The 23,780-nt window shown below is 42.1% G+C and overlaps 1 protein-coding gene across 9 annotated transcripts in view; it reads right to left on the reverse strand.

Annotated features, from left to right (window-relative positions):
* Window positions 1-23,780, reverse strand: part of Gas2 (growth arrest specific 2) — a 144,593-nt gene that overhangs the window by 30,738 nt on the left and 90,075 nt on the right. For 8 of the 9 annotated variants that reach the window (XM_052760560.1, XM_052760564.1, XM_052760566.1 and 5 more), the window contains 2 exons: window positions 23,405-23,546; window positions 15,965-16,072 (listed from right to left, as the gene is read on the reverse strand). In XM_052760560.1, the coding sequence (XP_052616520.1) occupies window positions 15,965-16,072; window positions 23,405-23,546 (250 nt within the window). Of the gene's footprint in view, window positions 1-15,033; window positions 15,127-15,964; window positions 16,073-23,404; window positions 23,547-23,780 lie in introns of all 9 variants that reach the window. The other variant, XM_052760569.1, reaches the window with a different exon arrangement.

Raw genomic sequence — 23,780 nt, forward strand, 5'->3', positions numbered from 1 at the left:
TATTTGACTGAAAAAAACGTACGACTGTCACCCCTGCCTGCCCAGCTGCCCTTGTCTGATTGGAGGTCAAGGCTGTACAGTGAATGCAAAGGGGAGAGGGGCGGTCTAACCATCTAGGAGATTACCTTCAGGCTCTGCTTTGCTTTGGCTGTGGAGACATAGGCACAACTATGAAGACCCTACTGAAACAAGAAGATACAGGTTCATCACACACTCTCCATCCCCACTGCAGATGATGAACCAGCAGCACCTAAAACTGCAAACCGATCCTTTGGGACACGACTAAAGAAAGCTCTTGGTTAGGTTCAGTAAGAATGGCTATTATCTCTTTAAAGCCTGCAGTGGAAGATGTTTTACAGCACTGGGGGGCACAGTGGCGGAGGAAAGAGAGAGGCACTCGTCCTCGGGGAAGCACACACTACGTTGAATCTCGGTGTTTCAAATGCAATGTCACGACAGCCCCTTTTCTGGAGTCCCATGGTGTCCTGTTCCAAAACAAAGGAAGCAAGTGAGGAAAGACTTTTCCCGGGGGCTAGACACCAGGTGTAGCTCTCAGTTCCACACGCACCACCACAGCCCAGAGGATGCCTATAAAAAGTCTAGGAAAGACGTTAAGCAAAGGATCATGCCACCATGGTCGGATTTCCTGCCCCACCATGTCAGATTCCTGCTCTTTGAAAGGCCCCACACCACAAAGCTGGGTGCCGTGTAAGCAGTGTTATCTCACTTCTTGCCCTTCTGCTGTAACCCAAATGTATTTTGGGACAGTCCAAGGTCGTAAGGGCTACGAGGAGACATCTGTTCTATCTGAAGAGCAATTTGGTGAAGAGTTCGATGGGAGTGGGAGTTGCAGTTAGCAGCCCAGGCTTTCTGCATAAGCACAGTGTGGGAGGAAAGCTGAGTCACCTCTGAGAAATGAGAATTTCCTTTTCCATGACTGGATATGAACGGGCTGCAGTTCTATTGGTTGACTAGCTGTCAAGGTCACCTTCCACTTTACTCTCAGAGCATTTCATCTTTAGTCTTCCCTCAGTGGAAATAGGCATCTATATTACTCAGCAGATCCACCAGAGTTAGGCACCAGCCTCTGAAGAGCCTATTCATATCTTTGGTGCTAAGATAACCTTGAGATTACAGCTCCTCTGGAATGCTAACTGAATAATAATTCTGTTGTAGTTACAACATGTTGAGAAAATACATACAAGATGAATGTGATCCCTGAGTGTGGAAGGAGATCCTCCTTGCTGAAGACCCTGAGTCACGTGTCATGTTAGCTGAAAGCTGTGCACATTTGTGAGTGGAGCTCTATGACATGTGCCTGGGTGTCTGCAAAGCCTCCCTCTGGGAAGCTAAAGTCTGGCTTACACTGAGTCCTTCAGCACATGGGCAGTGGTGCTTATCCTGAGTCCTCTCAGGTAGTGAGGCAATGTGTCACCAACAAGGCCACACGCCCAAAGAGAGCCTACATTTCCCATAATAATCCAGAACTTCAAAGCACCATGAGTAGCCAAAACAACTCCTGTGCTGGTAACAGCCATGGCTGACACGTATGTAGATGGAGATAAATTGGCACAGTGTTGTATACATTTATTACTGCTGTGGTCTGGAGCTCTGGAGACTTTCTGCCCACCGCAAAGGTTTCGAGACAAACAGGAAACCTGGTCTGCCCTTTATCTGCTTTTCAGTGAAGCCTGAAAAAGAGTCAGTTGTCTCTGCCCTCCACGGTCTGTGAGAATAGATTTTAGGGAAAATGTGGTGAATGCCAACACACAAAGTAAAAGATAGAAATTTTAACTAAGATGGCTGGTGGGAAAGAAACAGAAACATCGGATGGGTTGGCTTAAAAAAAATCTTAAAGAACCCTTTACATGGCTGCATCTCAAATACAATTTCACACTGAATTCATGGTTCCCTTAATGTTGTTTATATCATAAACTATCCTATAGGAACTCTGGGCTAGAAAAAGGCATTTCTGTGGCACTGGCAAGGGGCATAGTCAGTGTGCAGCTGTGGGGTACAAGCCTCTGGGAGAAGCTAACTTGGGGCAGCTGGTACCACCAAGGGAGCTGCACTCAGCAGAGGATTCTTTACTGCAGTGGTTATCTTGTAGCGTTTTCTCGGGAAAACAGGAAACATTATTCGTAAACTTTTTGTTCAATGTTATAATTTCAGAAAATTTAAGCAACTGTTGATTTCTCGTATGGACAACTGATAGTGAATTGCAGTTGTCACCTTGACTGGTTTTAGAGTCACCCAGGAGACACACCACTAGGCACATCTGTGAGGGCACATCTGGAGGTTTAACTGAGAAGGGAAGGCCCACTCTGATGTGTGCAGTGCTGTCGTGCTGTCTGGGGAATCAGACTGAGGGCGGAGTACAAGGGAGAACAGAGACATCGCTCTGACCCCCAGCATCCATGTCTTTGTGCATCCTGTCTGCAGACACAGTGTAACTGCTGCTCCGATCTCCTCCACGCCTTCCTCCCCAGGGAGGACTGTACTCCTAAACTGTAGCCAGAAGAAACCCTTCCTTATCACAATAACAAGAAAAGGAACACACTGATATCCAACTCAAAATTTTATACCTGTTCTTCCCACAGTCTACAGCAGTGGTTCTCAACCTATGAGTGTTGATCCCTTTGGAGGTCACCAACCCTTTCACAGGGATTGCATTTCAGATAGCCTGCACATCAGATATTTATGTATAATTCATAACGGTAGCAAAATTACAGTTATGAAGTAGCAACGAAACTAACTGTATGGTTGGGGGTCACCACAATGTGAGGACCTGTATTAAAGGGTCTCAGCATTAGGAAGGCTGAGACCCACTGAAGAGTTCCTCAAATTCTTGCCTCTGAGACAGTGGTAGGAGACTATTTTGCAATAAGATGTGCAACCACATTTTAAATGATGACTACCGTGTACTGGTTGCTGGCAAAGTTAAAAGTATCAATTAGTATGACTAATGCTAAGAATGCTGGAACGTGCCCCTCCAGCGAGCTGCACTGCAGGGCTTTGTGACTTAAGGGGAAAGGCACCAGCTGCATTCAGCACAAGACAGTCCAGTCTTATTCTTATTCAGGTAGCAGAGGAAAATGCAAGGCAAGGACTGAGTGACCAACCAGAAAGAAATTTGACTTTTTTATGTGCAGAGGAAACAGCATTAAATGAACACACTGTTACTGATTACTGGAAATACTGTGACACTTGTACCACCCCCAGTCTGTCTGTGAACACTCACTACAAGCTCTAAGATGGCCCACGGTGAGTGTATTTCTTCATGGGTCTCCTGTGTTCTGTATGTGCAGCCTGAGCCCACCCCCCACCCCCTCGAAGGACTATTCAGGACTTATAGAGAAAGATAATTCACGATTTTCCCCCTCAGGCTAAGCAAGTCTCATCAATAATTCAACAACACAGAACACTGTATATAATAGCTCCATTTCCTTCATTCCTCTCTCTTCTACACAATTCACATTTAGACCAGCAGAGATGATTAAAACCAAAAACTATTGTTGTTGGGAAGACCAAAAGGAAGAAAAAAATACCAACTTGTAATTTCATATTACCATGTAATGTTCATATTGTTTTTTAAAGCAAATATCTGACAATTTTTTGTTTTTGTTTTTTTTTGTTTTGTGTTTTTGAGACAGGGTTTCTCTGTGTAACAGCTCTGGCAGTCCTGGAACTCTATTTGTAAACCAGGCTGGCCTCGAACTCACAGAGATCCACCTCCCTCTGCCTCCAAGGATTAAAGGCATATGCTACCATGTCCAACTAAGTGTTTTCATCTTAAGGAAAATGTCAAAGAGAATATTTATTATGTAGATTAAAATATATGAAATTCAGATATCAAAATTTTATACATGATTTAAACTGGGTTTACCGCTTATTGGCTGGATTACCTTAGCAAGGTCACTAAACCTCTGTTAACTGCCAGTGGGATATGTAAATTAAGGTTCACATTGGCTTTTCTTAAAGAGTGGTAATAGTACTAAAATGAGATCATGTGTAAGCCAATGTCTTTGATAAGTTCTATCAAAATGAGATAATTTTTTATTATTTTATTATAATAAAATAACATTTGAAACTACTGAAGTAAGATGTATAAGTCCTACCACAGTGAGCAAACCACTGGTACTGTGAAGGGATGCTACACTGTAGATGGATGCTACACTGTAGATGGATGCTACACTGTGGAGGGATGCTACACTGTAGAGGGATGCTACACTGTGGAGGGATGCTACACTGTGAACAGATGCTACACTGTGGAGGGATGCTACACTGTAGATGGATGCTACACTGTGAACAGATGCTACACTGTGGAGGGATGCTACACTGTGGACAGATGCTACACTGTGGAGGGATGCTACACTGTGGACAGATGCTACACTGTGGAGGGATGCTACACTGTAGAGGAGGGATACTACACTGTAGAGGGATGCTACACTGTAGAGGAGGGATGCTACACTGTGGACAGATGCTACACTGTAGATGGATGCTACACTGTGGAGGGATGTTACACTGTGGAGGGATGCTACACTGTAGAGGGATGCTACACTGTGGGCGGATGCTACACTGTGGAGGGATGCTACACTGTGGAGGGATGCTACACTGTGGAGGGATGCTACACTGTGGAGGGATGCTACACTGTGGAGGGATGCTACACTGTAGATGGATGCTACACTGTAGATGGATGCTACACTGTGGAGGGATGCTACAGTGTGGAGGGATGCTGCACTGTGGAGGGATGCCATAACTACTACAGGGAGATGTACCACAATTTTTTAATTCCCCTTTCAGGTGTGTGCTACAGAAGCATAAGCTGTTGTGCTAAAGGCTGAGTTTGTACTCAGTAATGAGTTTACACCAGCCCTTTACTCTAGTATATAGAGGTGTAAAAGGCAGCATTTCCTCTCTGCCTCAGAGAATCCCTCTGTATAAAAATAGATTAAAGGCATTTAATCCTTACGAAGCCAGAATCAATTATAAATGTAAATATACAGTTACAATAAATTGAGACTATTCCTAATTTTTTTTTTCATTCAGAGGATGTATGTTCGGTTTTGAGGACTTTCCAATCACAATAAACATATCGAAACAAAAATTATTTAACTTTGTGGGACTTGTAAAATTCACTCATTCGGGATGCTTTGTTTTTATTACTCTTTTGGGTTCTTTCTTTAGTCTTTAAGGAGGACTGGCTATGACATTCTGTGTTTTGACAGATCACACAGGTAAAGGAAAAGGAAAATGCTCGATCTAAATAAGGACTAGCTGCTAACAGGAGGCAAGAGGTTGAGTGGAAACATATAAAACGGTACATGGTGACCTATGGATAACCTTGCTGTGACACATGTGAGAACTGTGGACTCTGAGTTAAAGTCCAGGGTTAGACAAGGGCTTCCACACTTAGTACTTGTGTGATCCTCACAAGTAATCAGCCCTCTAGTAGGTAACGTCTGTGTTTTTAAAATGAGGGCAACAGTGGGGTATGGACCAAGAAAAGCATTTACACAATTAACTAATACACAGATAATGGTCACTGGATGCCAAGTGTGTGTGTGTGTGTGTGTGTGTGTGTGTGTGTGTATGTGTGTGTGTGTGTGTGTTTGTGTGTGTGTGTGTGTGTGTGTGTGTGTGTGTTTAAGACAGAGAGAGGCAGAGAGAAAGAGAGGAAACATTTTTCACACAAACTTCTTGAAAACTGATTAAAACGTCAAATTATTAGACTAAATTGTCAACTAAAGTACTCCTAGTATATATGTAGGTATATATACCCACACATGTAACATTTAAACATATTCTCATAAGCTTCTTCATGGCAGGGAGGCTAAAGCATGACAGAAATTGGGAGTACAGAGCATAAGCATTGCATTTCCTCAGTGAAATAACCAGATTTTCCAAGATTTCCTCAAGATTAAATAGTCCTGGGGCTGGAGAGATGGCTCAGCAGTTAAGACCACATTGTTAGATATCCCAAAGTGACAGATCTTTAGTTTCAGCTCTAACTTATTCAGTTCCCATTAGATTTACATTTTAAGTCAGTGGGAAGAGGAAAATGCTATGCATTAAGAATCCAGAGACCTGTTTAGACTTATTAGCTATTCTTTCCAGCCTAGCAATAAATATTAAACTTCATTTCTCTCATTTTAAAGGTGATCTAAAATGGATATAGTATCGGGCTATAATCCTGGAAAAAACCTGGTTTGAATTTTCCATATTTGAAGGTTTTCAATCTCAATAATACCCACCACCCCCACAATGCCAACATGTCAGCTGAGTTCTTTCAGTTGAGGGCACCTCCTTAAGTAATTATTTTGCATTTCTCTACCATACATTACTTCCTCAGAAAGAAAAGGCTAACAGGATTTATTATCATTTGTTAAGTGCTCAAGAGACATTTTTACCAGAGTGCCATCTACACCCTGTTGTTAGCCCCAGTGAACATGGGTAAATGATGAGTTAAAATTCTTTAAAGGAGCAAACACATTATCTAAAGGAAGGGAATTGAAATGCTGGGTTTCCTGCATGCATTTTTAAATATTTGGGGTTCCTTTGCCTAACTAAACCAATGCTGCATGGGGACAAATGAACCAGAAAGGGAGGTGTTCATAAACGCTCACTGTCATTCCCATCCATCTGAACACTGTAGCCATGTTCTGGGATTTTATAGACAGAAACGAGGCCTAAAAACAAGCATAACCTGCTGTCTAGTTCTGAAAACATAATCGCCACTCTTACAACTTTCCAGGTTGGATGGAGGGATACAAACATGGGTTTCCCGGTGTTGGGTACCGGCTGCTCCTGTGATGCTTGTGATAAGGCAAATGGAGGCTTTAATCTTGCTCCCTACTTAGTCACAATTCCGCGTTTTTGCACAACAGTCCGTTTTTTAATCACCAGGAGAAGTCTGCAGTTTGAGTCTGGCTATTTGTTACTCCCAGGAAATCGATATGTGTCAAAACAGCAGCAGGTAATAGGACTCTCTCATTGGACCTCCCCTCAGAGTCCCAGAAGGCACTGCCAGGGGCGGTTACTATGGCAACGGATCTAGGCACCTCTCTGGCTTATCCAGCCATAGTGAGTTGATTTTCACCACACAGACTTAATATTCTGAAGAAATTTTAGGGCAAAGAAAAAATTCTCACAGAGTCAATAAGAGCGTGTGTGACCTTTCTATTGATCTAAGATGAGTTAATTCAAAGACAGTTTGCAGAAGGTGTCTCTACAAACCCCTCTCCTGACTGCCAGCTACACTATTCATTGTCTCTTTCTTAGGGTTTCTGTGTATTCACATTTCTTAAGATGAGAAATAAAAACCTGGAACGATGAGACTCTTCAGGATGGAAGAGCATTAAGTTGTACCAACATGCAGACATATGTTATGAAGATGTCTCAAAAGAAAACTTATGGACTTTAAAATTTTCCGCAATTACCAATGGGAGACTCAACAAGATGATTCAGGCAATCAGAGAATTTTCATTGAGTTCTGTTAAGGGATTCAAACAGATAACGGCATATCTTAAACTGCCCAAAGCTATCTTCCATTTTGACAGCAGAAAGAGACAATTTTGAGCAGTGCCATTTGGTTAGCATCTCTGGTTGTAATAACTGTGACGAAGGCAGGCAGGTGATGAGCTGCTTTAGACAGAGTGAGCCCTGTACGTCGTGCAGCTGAAACCCTCTGTATTCTGAGGACTTCAAGGGAAAATGGCAGAGAGTGATTTATTATAGCCGAATTGTAAATGTGTCCGAAAACTGGACAGATCATTTTTAAAAGGTTAATCTAATTTGAAATAAAGTCTCACATTTTCTCAGCTAAATAGCAAGTTTGAGGATAACCCCCTACCACCTTCTGATCCTTTTGCCTCCACCTCCCTCCCAGGTGCTAGAATTACAGGTGTGCACCACCCTAGCCACTTTAGAAATGACTAGGATTTGATAGCCCTCCTGCTCCAGAAGGCTTGGAGTGGAGCATGCTCTCCCGGAAGTCTGGACTTGAACTTTGTATACAGAACACTTACTTGAAATAGTAAACACTCTTTTACCTATAGACAAGATTAAAACAATTTCCCGGCTACATGAAAGAGGTGAATCTCTTAGACACAGTATGTGGAAGTACTTGGGAAATTCCTAGCACAAATGGCACTAATTAAACTTCAGTTGTCTTTCCTACACAGTTTCTCTGCTCGGTTCCTTGGGAATCACTTCCAGACAAAACAGAGCACAGACTCAGTACTTACAGTAAGGGCCCTGAGAAACATTTATTTTTAAACTGTGGTAAGCAAGTTCTAGACAACTTGCAGGTCAATACAATTCTGAGTTTTAAATAATTTAAAAATTTTGTTTCAACTCATAATGTCTTTCCTAAAATGTGTTTTCATTTAACTTGTCATCTAAGATGACACTCTGGGAAAAACACAGGATGGGGAGCAATTCTAAGGTTGACTATACTTGGGAAATGCTACTGAGGACTTTCTCTCTAGAACATTAAAGAACGCACACTGAGTGCCACAAGGAGCCGCGGGTAAAGAAAGCAGCACCACTTACTGGTAAAGGGTTGGCACAAAAGGTGAGCTGCTAGGGTTTAGACCCCAGTTTCACCAATGCTAATTAGCGATTTAGGAAGGTCTGAAAAAACTGAGACACAGTTTCCTTTTGTGCCCAGGTACTTTGGTTTCACTGTGTATCTCAGGCTGGCCCTTTTACTCTGTCCTCCTGCCTCAGTCTCACCAACACTGGGTCTGCAGGCATGCGCCACCCTTGTTAGGCTGTGTGACTTCAGAAGTCACTCAAGTCCTGTGTCTTAGCTTCCTGGACTTTAAAATGGGAATGGTAACAAACAAAATTTATCCCACTGTGGTGAGGAACTGCAGTGAGATATGCTAAGTGTTCAGAAAAGGCTAACAGAGTCAACTATCAATATTTAGAGTCATTTAACAGGCTGGCTAAACTCTTTACTGTCCATCTCTACAGATGTCTTGACAGTTTTCAGAATGGCTGTTGTTTAGAATCTACTTTGAACAGCTCAAATTTACTATGTTAGATATGGGAATGCATTCTGGTTAACTTTAGAAAACTCTCATGTTTATGCGGTGTTATCTCAAAGCATATGATACCCTGCTCACACACAGCGCTACAGGAATGTTTTTAGGTATGGAGATTTCACCCCATGGGAGTTCTACTGGCTTAGCTGTGTAGTTCGCAACCATTTCATACACCAGCAGAGATTCTTCACACTAATCTTTATCGTGATATATTTCCATGTTGCTAAGTTTTATAGGGATGGGACACCAAGTTACTAAACATTAATGATCAAAGAGATTCTGGATATAGCTCACTGTTGGGATCTGCAGAGACAAAACACAGTAGTCAGAGAGGGAACTAATATTTGAAAGTTTCCTAGGGATAATCATCAACAAAGTAAGATTTCAAAATAGAGAGGGTACATGCAAACATAATCAGATAAGAGTTTTCTCCAGGACTGAGTGTTTACATTCGCTGTCAACAGGAATAGATTTGGAATCACCTAGGAGACACACACCTGGGCATGTCTGTGAGGGCATTCCCAGAGGTAAGACCCAGCCTGAATGTGGGCAATGCCATCTCCTCGGTCGGAGGTCACATCCCCTGCCACCCCTGCCACAGTGGGCCCCATACTCTTAAACTCTAAACCATAATTAATCCTTCCAATATGCTGTCTTTTGCCAGGCATCAGTAATGAGAAAGTTAACAACCATACCGGACAAAAACATGTAAGAAGTTTTAAACAAACTACATACTCCTTCCTGGCCTAAATAACAGCATCAGAACTGCCATATACAGTCTCTTATCTTCCTCCAGAAGAGGGAAGCTCAGAGAAAGATCCATTTAAACCAACAGTTAGCTAATTAAATGACAGCTTTCAAAGGATCTTTAATTATTTTTAAACTTACAATTGTACTAGTTTGCTGACTTCTCTTGGGTCATATTTTAATCATCTTCATCAGAAAGAAAAAAGAAAAAAATTTTCACGTTCATAATTCTATGTTCTCAGTAACTAAAAACTACTTTCAATTTTTGCCATTCTATTCTTGTTTTGCTCATATGTCATTTCAATATAAACCATTTCGCATGACTGAAAAGCTTACTTTGACTTTACCATGTATGTTAACCATCCCCACCCAATACGTAAATGTCTTTAAAATTGTCCTTTTCTGGAAGCTGAAGAGATAGTTCAGCAATTAAGAGCACTGATTGCTCTTCCAGAGGACCCAGGTTCAATTCCCAGCACCTTTAAGGTGGCTGACAACCATCAGTAACTTTAATTTCAAGGAATCTGATGCCCTCTTCTGGTCTCCATGGGTACTGCACACACACGGTGCACAGACAAACACACAGGCAAAACACCCAACCACATAAAATGAAATAAACGTTCAAGTAAAAGAAATGATAATTTTCTGTATCTCAAGGTTAATGTTCTTTTGTAAGGAGATGTGTGTGTGTGTGTGTGTGTGTGTGTGTGTGTGTGTGTGTGTGTTTCTGATTGTGTAGCACTTCAGTGAACTTCTTCCTATATGGGGCTCTTTCTCTCTAAAGATTCATGATTTTTGAGCTCCAGGACATATGTTTACCACTCACAGACTTGTGGAAACACGAGTTGTTTGACCCTAACCTTAGAGTTTCTGTTTCTCTCTGAGAAGGTCCAAGAGTCTGCATTGCACAGGGTCCCCAGATGTTGATGTGTCTCCCCTGGGGACACATTCCAGGTCACAGTAAGACTGCACACTGGTTATCCCATAGGGGGTCCTGAAATCCTCCCACTGGCTTACACATTGTGCTGCAGGTGAGTTCTCAACATGGGAGGCCCCATTAGACAGAGGTGGTGGAAGGGAGAAGGGCCATGCAGGAGTCCAGGTAGCAGCCAGAAACCTTTGGTTTGCATTTCAGTGAAGCATTGTCTGGCTGACTAAGTATCTCTGTCACTGTAGAAATTATTAGAGATTTTTTGTCATGACCATCTAAATTCCGAAATCAATGAGATTTACCTTGGATGACAGTAAGGTTCTACCTTCAGAATAGATGCAAAGCTGCTTTTAATGAAAAAACAAAACACCAAAAACTCAACTGAGGGCTTCTGGCAGGGGTGTGGGTGGAGAAGGACTCAGTTCTCTTTAAGGGGCTGGCTGCTGGGAGTGTGACCATGCTCCAGTGAGCATATGGGCAACACAAATTGGACTTGTGTTCTTCTTTTTTTCTTCGTGTTTTTCAGGGGGCGGGGAGTCACAAGGGGTGAGGGCAGACCTGGGAGGAATGGGAAGTGAGTGTGAACAGGGTGCATGATGTGAAATATCCAAATAATCAATACAAATACTATGTTGGAAAAAAGTACTTTGTGTGTATATGCTTGTGTGCATGGGCACATAGGTTCTAGTGTGTGACCACAACCACACATACCACCGTGCACATACAGAGGTCACCGAACAACCCCTGGGGCCTGTCCTTGTCTTCTACCTTTGCAAACACAGGTTTTCCTTTGCATTTTGCTGCTGGTAAGCAGGCTACCTGCCCTGCGAGCTTCAGGGACTCTTCTGTCTCCACCTGCTGAGGTTATAGGCACAGGCTACCAGGTGCAATTTTACCTGGATTTTGATGGACCTAGTTCCCCATGCTTGTGTGGCAAGTGCTTTACTCAGTGAACCAACTCCCCAGTCCAGCTCCCCAAAACAACCCCAAAATTTTGTTCATGAAAAAATACAAGGGAAAACCTGGCTTTGAGAAATTGTTGTTCACCAGCTGGAGACAATTTCTTTTTTCATTTGAGAGATGATTACTAAGATTTAGATTAATACCAGAATAAAAAGACTACAGAGTTTGTTTTTTGTACTAAGGGTTTCATTATATTTATATTTGGGTAGAGACTAAGTCAAGCCTCTAGACCAGAGGTTCTCAACCTGTGGGTAATGACCCCTTTGGCAATCCTATATCTCTAAAAATATTTACATTATGATTCAAAACCGTAGCAAAATTACAGTTATGATGTAGTAAGGAAATGAATTTATGGTTGGGGTGGTCACCACACCATGAGGAACTGTATTAAAGGGTTGAAATGTTAGGAAGGTTGAGAGCTACTGCTCTAGACACTTGCACATATGAACAAAGATGTCTACATAAGCATCCAATGGCATCTATTGAAATGTGCATTAGTTATGCTGTGTTCTACAAATTCACAGATAATACATATACTTAGCAGAGACACTGCATAAGGTACCTGCCCGGGTCTTTCTCTGAATGCCATACACATTCTTACCTACTTTTTAAAATCTACTTTAACATTATTGTTTTTCTTTCAATGTACAAAGAGAAAATATGCTCATGTATATATCCAACCACAAAATGGTATGAGGGAAGAGTTACTGCACTGGGTATAATAATCCCGTGTAGGACTTGCTGATTCTTTCTAAACCTGTGCTTTGATCACTCAGATACCCTGAAGTCTGATGATTTCAATGGCCTTACTGACTCTGCATTGTTCTTTGAATTCAGCAGGTTCATTATGTCCTTAGGAAAACAAAGCTGCTCTCATGATGGATGAATAATGGAGGATGAAGCCTGAGATAGCATGTTTCACTGTCTGTATATTTTATATAATAATATTCATAAATGTATCAAAGAAGCTGTATTAGATAGCTTCAGGTGAAGTTTAAAAGTTTAAAATATGTTCATACAAAAAAAATGCAACTGAGCTATTGGAAATGGCCACCCGACTCCTGTGTCCGAGGATTCCACTATAAACACGTGCCCTTTAATCCAAGTGTTCAGAACCACAGTTAAAATATTACCTTCTACAGCCATAAGATCAGCACCACTGGTTTCTGAGTAATGACTGCCACTTCCTCACACAATCAGAGCACAATGACAATCCACCACGTGAGGCCCAGCCAGACACAAATCTAAAGCATTAGTCAAAGCACATGTTTATCAGTGGGCTATAGAACATCTCATCCAACACAGTGAGAAAATAGAGAAATGTACAGTGTGGGGTGCCTCAGACTTCAGTTAGGAAGTCTCTAAGGACAAGCAGAAGTTGTCTCAGATTCCAAGAGCACTCTATCATGGTGGACACAGACTCACAGGACAAATATTACATCTTTGAAAGCTGTTCTGTGCAATAGATGGCAGTTGCTGTAGAGACAACTGGTCACAGTACAGAGAATTAGCATGTGTGAAGTTCTTAACCATAGTGGGTCTCTAGATCACGACCCCTGATCCTCAGACTCAGGAAGCATCAGGAAAGAGGGGGTAGAGAGATAGGGGTACGGAGAGGAGTGCTGTGAAATGGTGTCTGTTGGACACTCAGTGGCCACTGCACTCAGGAACTCCCAACAGCTGTGGCTGAATGAATTATTTTCAGGTAAGCGGCTCTAGGCAGGTTGACCACGTCCACTGATGACCCCACACTTGTGTTTATACAGGCAACACTAATCTGGCCCAATGGGTTGTTAAAAAAACAAGACATGAAACTGGAAGGGGATGTAGTGAGGAGTTAAAAGGAGAGTAAAGTGGATACGATGAAAACATGTATACATGAAATTCTCAAGAATAAAAATATTAAAAATATCTGTGAGTATGTGTTCATGGCATTTAACTTCGTGAAAAGATTTAGTTTCCAGTTTAAGCAGTGATACAAAATTTCCTTAAAACTATACCATTTGAAAAAAATCAATTTTCACATGAAAAGTGTTATAAAAGTGTAAAACTATGTGAAAGTACAGGATTTATGGCTAAGTGTCACTAAAAACTCCTGAAAGCGGGCGGTGGTGGCGCATGCCTTTAATCCCAACACTCATGAGGCAGAGGCAGATGGATCTCTGTGAGTTCGAGGCCAGCCTGGGCTACAGAGTGAGTTCTAGGACAGGCTCCAAAGCTAACAGAGAAACTCTGTCTCGAAAAAACAAAATAGATAGATAGATAGATAGATAGATAGATAGATAGATAGATAGATAGATAGATAGATAGGAACAAGACAGAACAAAACAAAAAACTGCTGAAAGCATGTCCTAACAGCCTTAAGACAGAACAAAACAAAAAACTGCTGAAAGCATGTCCTAACAGCCTGATGCTATACCTTGCTACCAGTCAGTGAGAGACAGTTCTGTGGGTCACGATTTTACAGGCTTGCCTGAGTGTGCGATACTAAGTGTAAACACTAGCACTCACGATAAAAGTCTGAATTCTTCTATAAATGATAGAATAGAATTAGCAGGAAGGAAACGTTTCCTGAAAAGGACAAGGACCATGAGACAGTAGCTCACCTGACAGCTGCTATCAAATGTTACGCAGTTTGTAAACATGGAAACCCAAGTCTGACAATTGAGCACACGTGAAGATCAGACAGACACAATTAAGTATGCTCACTGGATTCTTTTGCCTGTAGATCCTAGGTGACATCTGAGGAAACAGTGTCCAAGTTATTAACATTTCTATCACAAAAAGGGAAGGCTGTTTAATAAGGCCCTTTGTTTTGACTGTAGGCTCTGGGGTCTCATATTCTAATGGAGGCTGATTCTCAACTGAGCAATCAGCCTGGTAAAATGTTAATGCATCCATAGAGACTCTAAAGCATTGTTATTTAATGTGGTGATGGGAAAGCAGGCAACGGAGCTTTAAAAATGCATGTTTTCCTTGCAAGAAAGAGCAAGGCAACAAGAGCAACCTGGACGCCTGCCTCTCCAGCTGAGGCCCTGGACCCAGGGTGACCACCTCTAACACTATTCATGTCACAAGGCTGACATTCCCAAGCAGAAAAGCCATTTTTACCTGGATTTGTTTTTATCAAGTAAACATTAATCTGAAATTAGGTAAAAATCTGAAATGATTGACATAGTTTAAGATAAAATTAAGATAAAGATTTGTTTATCCATGTTGCAGATTCTTAAAGAGGCCTGCTGTATTAATACATTTCAGTTGCAAGTTAAAATGAATACAATTTCACACTGAAAAGTCTCCTATGGGTCATCTCAGATGGTGTCTGGTGTTCTACAATCTCACCTGATATATACGTTAAGATGCTTCCGTCTACGAGGAGGAAACCAACAGGATGCTTTCACCAGGTTCAAAGGAGAAGTGAATAAAGCGTGCTTTCTTTAGGAAGAACACCAAAAGACACAGAAAAAGTCCTTTTCTGAACCAAAGCTTTCTAGGGGTAGATATATGTAGTTATATTTTCAGTTTTTTTAAAGAAAAATTTTTGCCCTTAGCAAATATCACAAACTTGTTTTGAGACACCAAGCTCTCTTGACTGTTAGCAAAGCAGATTCTGAGTGAAAAGCTTTCAACTCAACTTCACAGAGCCCTGTCAGCCCCCCCCCCCCCCCCGAGGACACTGGTGATTTAAGCTGAGGCCCTTCTCTCTCTTCTAACCCAGGGGGGAAGTGTTAGTCACTGTTAAGCAGAATACTGTAGTGAGGTGATTTTTGTGCAGTTTTGGGGATCAAATCCAGGACCCCAAAATGCAAGGCAAGCCTCCTCCCATCTGCGCTCCATCTCCAGTTCCCAAGACAGAGCTTTTCAATCTCATCACATCGGTTCCTAATCCAGACTTGTGGAAAACCAATGCTGAACTAATCTGCAAAGCTGCCCAGAACCAATAGGGCGATGATTTATTTCCACACTGTGATATGTGGAAGTCCTGGAAGGGCATATTTTCATTCCATTCTACTGAAATGAAATGAATACAGGAAACATAAATGGCTACCTTTTTCCATGGGAGCTGATACCTCTGTATGTATAAAGACATGCTCTGTTCACCCAGCCTTTGGTAGCATATTATCATATCTACTGCTCTGCACAGGTCCACATCCTGCAGCCACAATGACACCAGAGGGTGTTCCTGGCCAGTCACATTCCTTGACATTTTCTCTGACTCAGGTTCAGAAAATGCTCATGTAGGACAAGATGAGAAGGAGAAAGTGGACTTTACCCTGATGAAGAGGATCTTCTCTCCCACTCGATATCGACCTTGAGAGAGCCGCTCCACACAGAACTTAGTTGGGCACTTGCAGGGAGGGTCTTCCGAGATTCTTTTTACCTGAAATAGAGTAGCACATTCATTGCCCCCAATAAAATCACATGTGATTACTCTCCAAGATTTCAAACACGGCCGAACTGTTAATCATGTAGATTTGTTCTATATCAGAAATGATGTGAGCACAGGGACTATGCTGGTTTGAACAGGAGTAGACCCCATACACTCGTGTTTGAATGCTCAGTACATATGTAATGATACAATTAGGAGGTGTGGCTTTGTTGGAGTAGGTGTGGCCTTGTTGGAGGAAGTGTGTTACTGCAGGTGTGGGCTTTGAGGTCTCATATGCTCAAGCTAGGCCTAGTGTGGCAGTCCTTCTGCTAACTGCAGAGCAAGATGTAGAACCCTCAGCTCCTCCTCTAACACTATGTCTGCCTTCATACCACCAGGTCCCGTCATGATGATAATGGACTGAACCTCTGAAACCGTAAACCAGCCTCAATTAAATGTTTTCCTTTATAAGAGCTGTGGTGGTCATGGCATCTCTTCACAGCAATAAAACCCTAACTAAGACAGGGTCCCTGGGGGAAGTGTGAATACCGGGGTCTGGAAGCATCTTCTGAGGTTCTGAGTGTATGGCTGATGATGATACTGATGAGGAGGGAGGCCATCAGATGAGATTAGCTGTGATGACAGCAGCCACGAGCTGGACAGCCAGAAAGACCATGTGTGGGGGGTTCACACAACAAAGGCACTGAATGGTAAAATAAAGCGTGCATAGGCTAACCACACTGAAAGCTGGGGCAAATTCATGTGACACAGAATGTTTCTTCAATACAATCCCATTCCACTAATCTATTTAGGTTTGAAATAAATGAAAAACAGTTTTTTTGGAAACTCTTCTTTTGTTTTGTTTGAAACTCTAAGATTTTCCCCTGAAATTTTACCACTGGATCACTCAGAATCATCTGCACTTCACCCCATCTTAGGTATCAAATATTGCATTAGCTGACATTTAAAATGAGTAATTAAAACATGACTGATTAATATTCTTTTGGAGTTCTCATGAACATGCATGAACACTGCAAATCTTAAGAATATCGCTAGAAAATTCACTTGTTTCATAATCCATGCAACTTCTAGAATGTTTTTAAATGAGAAAGTATTTTTCAGACAATCCAGAGTAACCCAAATATCTCATATGTTCAATGTCAAATACTTCAACCATAATTTCCTTGAACTATAATCAGCTGTTAGTAGCTACCATGTAAAGATAAAATTAATTCAACAGATAAGAAAGTTAGGATACTTACAGTGGTCATCCAAAAAATCCAGCCATTGTTCATTTACTTATTCATTTACTCTGTTTATAAGTATGTCAGTGTATGGTGTATGCAAACATATGTTTGGTGTGTGTGTGTGTGTGTGTGTGTAGGAGGAGCAGGAGGACACCAGGTGATCTCTTCTGTTTCTCTCTGCCTTATTCCCTTGGGACTGAGTCTGTCATTGAACTAGGGGAGCTAGTGGAGCCAGTGACAGGCATGCTCTCCAGAGATCCTCCTGTCTCCACCCCCACAGCACTGAGGTTACAGGACAGTGTGACCAGGTCTTACTTTTATGAGGGTCCTCATGCATCGACAGTAAGCATTCTCAACCCCAGGCCATCACTCAAGACCTCAAACATTATTTTTAATGGTATAATGACTGGAATTCAATCATTCTTTTACCAAGCAAAAACTACAGGGAAAGTAATTTATGAACTCCCTTAATTTTTGTTACAAAAGAATTATACAATGGTTTTGTTAGAGTTTGGAAGATTCCAGAAGTATGAAAGCATAAGACACCAGAGTATAAACCAGGAATGGTAGAGGAATGCAAGAAAAAAATTATCTTAAGAACAAGCAAACTGTGCCTCAATGACACAAACAAAATAACACTATCTTGAAAATGAAAGAACTAACTCAGGACACACACACCCATCAGTCTCTTCTCCCATCCTAAATTTTTCCAACAACACAAGCCTAAGATTCTGAGTCGTTACTGTGACAGGAGCCTAGTGGTTAACCTTAGCATCTCCTTGATGGGTTTAGTTCCCCAAAGGCTAAGATAATATTTTATCTCATCTTAAACCCTAGACATAAAGCCTAACACCCTAATGGAATAGAAAAGAGTTCAACAGATGGACACTGGACACATACATAAAATAATCACACTAACAATGGAATGGATCTTCACAGGAGACAGGGAAATCACTGGAGCAGAGGGAGGCCTGGATCCAGACAGCCTTAAAGATGACTTTCACTGAAGAGTGAGGGAACATCTGTCATTCAGTTAGTAATCAGGCCACGGATTTGAAATCTGAGCTTTTGCGGCCGGGCAGTGGTGGTGCACGCCTTTAATCCCAGCACTCGGGAGGCAGAGGCAGGCGGATCTCTGTGAGTTCGAGGCCAGCCTGGGCTACCAAGTGAGTCCCAGGAAAGGCACAAAGCTACATAGAGAAACCCTGTCTCAAAAAACAAACAAACAAACAAATAAAAAAAAAGAAATCTGAGCTTTTGCCATCTTGTTATGGTAATGCTAAAGCAAGTGACCTAAATGATGGGAAATAGTGAAGCAATCCCTTACAGAGCAGACTCGCATTCTGAACTAGCCATGAGGTCAGCGGTCTGGAATGCACTGATGCACTATTTTAGTGTTTTCTGTGTATATCTCTTCCTACAGATGTTTGTAAAATGTCCATATACATAGAGCACCCTCACCACTACCACAGGGGCTTTGAAAAAAAGAGTGGGGATAACATAAAGGAGCTAGGAGACAGGGATGAGATCTTTGTCACCTAGGAGACCAGAGAGCAACAAAACTCACAGCCTAAGGCATCAAAACTTACTGGGCAAATTCTCTACTGACAAAGGACAATCCTGAGTCTGTGTGGGCAACATCTCCATCTTGCAGGATCCTTAGAAAAAATACAGATCCTATTAGTGTCAAATTAGCACCAGGAACATTTTCTCAAGTGGCCTGCCTTTTCTTCATGCCTTCCTCACTACAAAAATAGACTTATTTGTTTGTTTGGAAAGCAAGGCCTTGCTTTTCTTTTTTCATTTACGTCAAGGGCAGAGGAAAAAATAGAAGGGAAAAGGCCAGACCAGGGGCATTGGAAACACATTGTTAAGTTAATGGTGAATGATGACAGCCCTGCTTCTTACATTACCAGGAGGTAACTCCCTGCCAGGTGCTCTGTTCTTGGCTAGGAACCCAGCCAGTTTGGGGCTGACATGTTATTTCAATTGGGGCCTGGTTACTCAGAATTCCACTATCTTTCATCCCCAGACTGAGGAAGTTGATGAAGAGAAGGAGACAGTAAGAGCCATTTCTTAGAACTGCATTCAACTCCTCGTGAGAGAGGGCTTAAGACAAGGGAAGGTAAAGCCCGGCCAAGCCTGGCCGCCTATCACAGCTGGATCTCTGCATCAGGACATAGGGAATAAAGCGATCCGAATGGACACCACTGTGTTTCCTCTGTGAGATCTTGATTAAGGAAGGGGGGTGGTATTGTCCACAGAAAAGGTCGCCTATTCCCCTGCAGTTCCCCTAAGACTCAGACTAGGGCATGTGAGCAAACAAAGGTGCTTTCAGCCCGGCTCTTTCTGAAGTCCTCCGCTGGAACATGATCATCCTGGCAGGCTCCCCTTTCCTTCTGTCTCCTCCGTTCCTGTTTCCTTGGCTTCTTTCCTTTACTCTTCCGTACCCACCCTCATCTTTCTTTTGTTTGTGGGGGGAGGGGGTAGCGGACAATAACTTTGTACGAAACAACCCAGTGTTAATTACACACAGAAACTTAGAGAATCATCTTTCTTTTAAATTCTTTTCCTCGCTACTTTTATTGAGTTACCTCAAGTTCAGTTCCAAATGGCTACATGTGCGTGGTGTATGGGGAAATGGTTGTAATGGTAACTATTTCCTTTTTACCTTAGATAAAAGGGATCTGATTTAAACCATTAATGAGATTCAAATTACTTTTCCTTCTGTCTCACTGTCTTTGAGATAAAATACTTCAGTGAAAAACCATCACTTAAACACAATGCAAAGAATTCAATGTAGTTTACAAGACTGAAGAATGGAGGAAACTATCACAAAAAGGTTTATGTTCTAGTACATTTGAGAAATTCTAGGTCAACTAGATCTTTTAAGGGAGCTCAGCAGAGTCTGTGTGATGTTGGCAGACTCTCTGAATGCCAGGTAGACAGCACTACTTTGAATTTCTTATACTGACCTAACCTTTCCCCACAGGGTACTGTAGTGGTAGTATTTCTTCAAGCATTCCTTGAGAAATGCTGGTCTTAAGATTTATGGGACACAAGAGTTCTCACTGGTAAGAGGTAGATGTGTCCACTTAGCACATTAAATGTGTCCTCCAATGCACATTCCTTCATTAAACAGATAGTTATATTCTCAAGGTTCCTCTGAAGTGCCCACGTAGCTTTGACCTGGAAGAACAGTCCTTAGTGGCACAGGCTGAGGGGACTGCTGTCTTAGGTCTCTAGAACACCGTTCTTTTGTTCTGAGTTAGTGGTATATTGATGAAATAGCCTCTAATCCCTCTCCGAGTTATTCTACACCTCGGGGGGGGGGGGTTCTCTTCCTACTTCTCCCCTTCCCAAAGATGAAGACTGGCTAGCCCTGAGACAAGCTGGTGGAGAAATGGGAGGGAGCATCATTGCTCCTTGGCCCTGGTTCTGACACATGATCTCAAACGGCAGTACCTATTTCATCTACAACAGGACAGAAGAGCACTTAGGCAGATGTTTCAGAAGACATGATTGGATACAGAGGACAGAGAGGAGACTTCTCACTGAGTGTCTGTACCAGGGAGCGGGGGAGATGTAGACCAATAAAGCACCATACTTGATTGTGAAAATTAGACTGCACCTTGAGAGGAATGGATATTTAGGCCTCATTGACAACTGCCTCACTGCATACTTACAAACACTTTAGACAACAATAATTAAGTTGCAACAATTGGTAAGAAATGCCAAGAAAAATCTTCACGTGTGGGCTGAGGAAATGGCTCTGTGGGTAAAACGCTTGCCATGCAGATATGAAAACCTGACTTTGGATTCTCAACAGACATGTCAAAAAAAGCCAGCACATGTCTGAAACTGGGTGGGAATGGAGACAGGGAGATCCTTACAGCTCTCTGGCCAGCTAGTTGGCCTGAAACAGTGAGCTCCAGCTTTAGTGAGAGGTCCTGTATAATACTTTACAAAAAGAAGGTAAAGAACTACCAAAAAGTAGTTAGGCCTCCAGCCTCTGCAAGCGTGAACACACACGTGTGCACATACAAGCACGCCACAGGTACACATGCACACAATGGAAGGCAACACAAACTAAAATACACATTTAAAAGAAAAGTATCTTATATTTTTGGTTGTGAGCCTAGCCTGCCATGCTAATAAAGGTATTGCCATGTGGCAGTGTGTAAATAAGGAATATGGGTTAACTTAAAATGTAAGCACTAACTACTAATACACCTGAGCTATTGGCTGAACATTTGAAATTAAAAAAAAAAAAGAAAAGAAAAGTCTCAAGAAATACGTTGAAGAACTAACAACTGCTACTTCAACATGAACGAAGTGGTTCAAAGGACAAAAGAGTTGGAAAACACATAACAAGGAGACATGTGAGGCGTCAGTTGGGCAGGGCTTCAGGTGGATCCTAGAGGTGTCTACAATAATTCTAACTGAACCACACTTGCATTCTGTCACAGTATGTTGGCTGCAGGGGTACTGGCATGGAGGAATTTTAAGAATCTAGTGAAAAAACAAAGCTACCGTAAAAATAGGCATGGACCTCATAATGAGAGCTGAGAGGTCCCCCTGGCTGAGGAATTAGGAAGTAAAGATAACACTAGCCAGACACTCTTCAGGCCTGGCACCAGAGTATGGGGAGGAGAGAATGTCAGTAGATGTCACAGCGGAGAGGGGAAGGAGTCAGAATGGGTATGGCAGCCCAGGGACACATTTGCAAGAAGACTGAACTCACACTAAGTCTAAAGAAAAAGTATAACGCACTATGGAAAAATTACTCTCAACATATAAAGAGCATGCCTTCAATATTATACAATATCATCCAATTACTGTACAAAGTTTGAAAATGAAGCTTTATGAGAAGCAAGGCATGTGACTGATCCTAAAAGGGTTCCAAAGCACCTTCCTGTGGTAGGAAAGCTCCCTGGCTATTTGTACATTCTGAGCAGCTACCAAAAAGAAGTCAGATTAAAATGTACTGTATGAGACACCTTGGTGGGCCAAGCTGAAGTTTGCTGCCTTTGTGGGGACTCACAGCTGCTCGGGCAGTTGTGAAGTTTCTGCTTTTTAAAATCTGTCATGTGGAGAAAAGCAAAAGACGGGTGCATGTCTTTTCCTGCATCTGAAAGCGCTCATCAGCCACCCTCCCACTCTCTCTCAGCTCAGACCCTAGAGAGGGGGGCCTGCAGTCCTGGCAGCTGGTATCCTATAAACAGCTGGCATCAAGATAGTCTTCCGAGGACTTTGCTCGCTCTGGCAAGACATACTTCAGTCTTATGCCTCTCACACTCTTGTGTCCTATAAGTTTGCAGGCAATTATAGTCCATAAATGTAAACTTTGTCTAAGCAACATCAAGACAACTCACTCATGGTTCCTCTTGTTTATTAATGTCTTCATGCATTTAAGATATGAACATGATAGCACATGGGAGTAACTGTCCAATACACCACTCTCATGAGCAAGGATGGTTTGGTATCCCTAGGAACTGCTTATCCTTACAATAAGGCTATCATGGCTATGTCCTAATCACTAAAAGCCTGTGCCTAGAGGACTGCAGAGTAGATAAACACCGATGGGTCCTAAGCTCCTCTCCTCTGAGCCTCATGAAACATCCCATTTCCACCCTCTGCAAGCAACCTTCGTCTCAGAATTAAGAGCTCTCAGGAAGAGATGGTCAACTCTGGCCAGCACCAGGCAATCAATCAAGTGCAGTCATCTTTCTGTCAGAGGCTGTGTCCCCCTCCTCAACAATCCTCAAGGTTCTGGGCTTCAAGTTTGTCTCCATGAAAGGAGGAATCGGGAACGAATAACAACAGGTTTAAGTGTTTTCAAAAACCATTGTCAAGGAGTTGACTCATTTCCTAGGGTTTCAGCTACTGTTCAATGGAATTAAGTGGCACTTTATTTTAAACCACTGGTTCGGCTTTGAGTTTCAGGATGAGCTGTAGGAGCACAGATTTTCTTGTCGGAGTTAAAGTGAATTCAAAGGAGCGGAAATGCAGCAAGGTCAGAAAGATCTGACAAGGCAGGGGAGGTTTTGTAGTTGGAAAGAAAAAACTGCTATTAAGACTTGTAAACTCCACTCACTGCATCATCCAGTAGGTTCCCAGTACTCTTCTTTCCTGAAGACTTGGATGAAGGAGAAGGCGAAGGAGACGGGGCAGAAAGTGTCTCTTCTTGTTCAATTTCTTTTTCCAGCTTTATCAGACCAGGAGGCTCCACACCATACCTTTCAAGAACATGACACTGTTATCACACACACATTACAACAATGTAATAATGGTACAATATCTGGGATTCTGAGTACCATAAACAATTGCCTTTTACAATGGCATGAACTCTCTGACCTTGAAATGGGATTAGCATTTGTGAATTAGCATTCTTGGAGCAGGGTAAAAAACATGTAACTGATGTGTATAAGTGCATATGCATGGAGGTACATGATGCAAACATACTCAATTTA

The sequence above is a fragment of the Peromyscus californicus genome, unplaced genomic scaffold (genome assembly GCF_007827085.1).
Source record: "Peromyscus californicus insignis strain IS unplaced genomic scaffold, ASM782708v3 Scaffold_4__1_contigs__length_199733344, whole genome shotgun sequence".
Taxonomy (NCBI): Eukaryota; Metazoa; Chordata; class Mammalia; order Rodentia; family Cricetidae; genus Peromyscus; species Peromyscus californicus.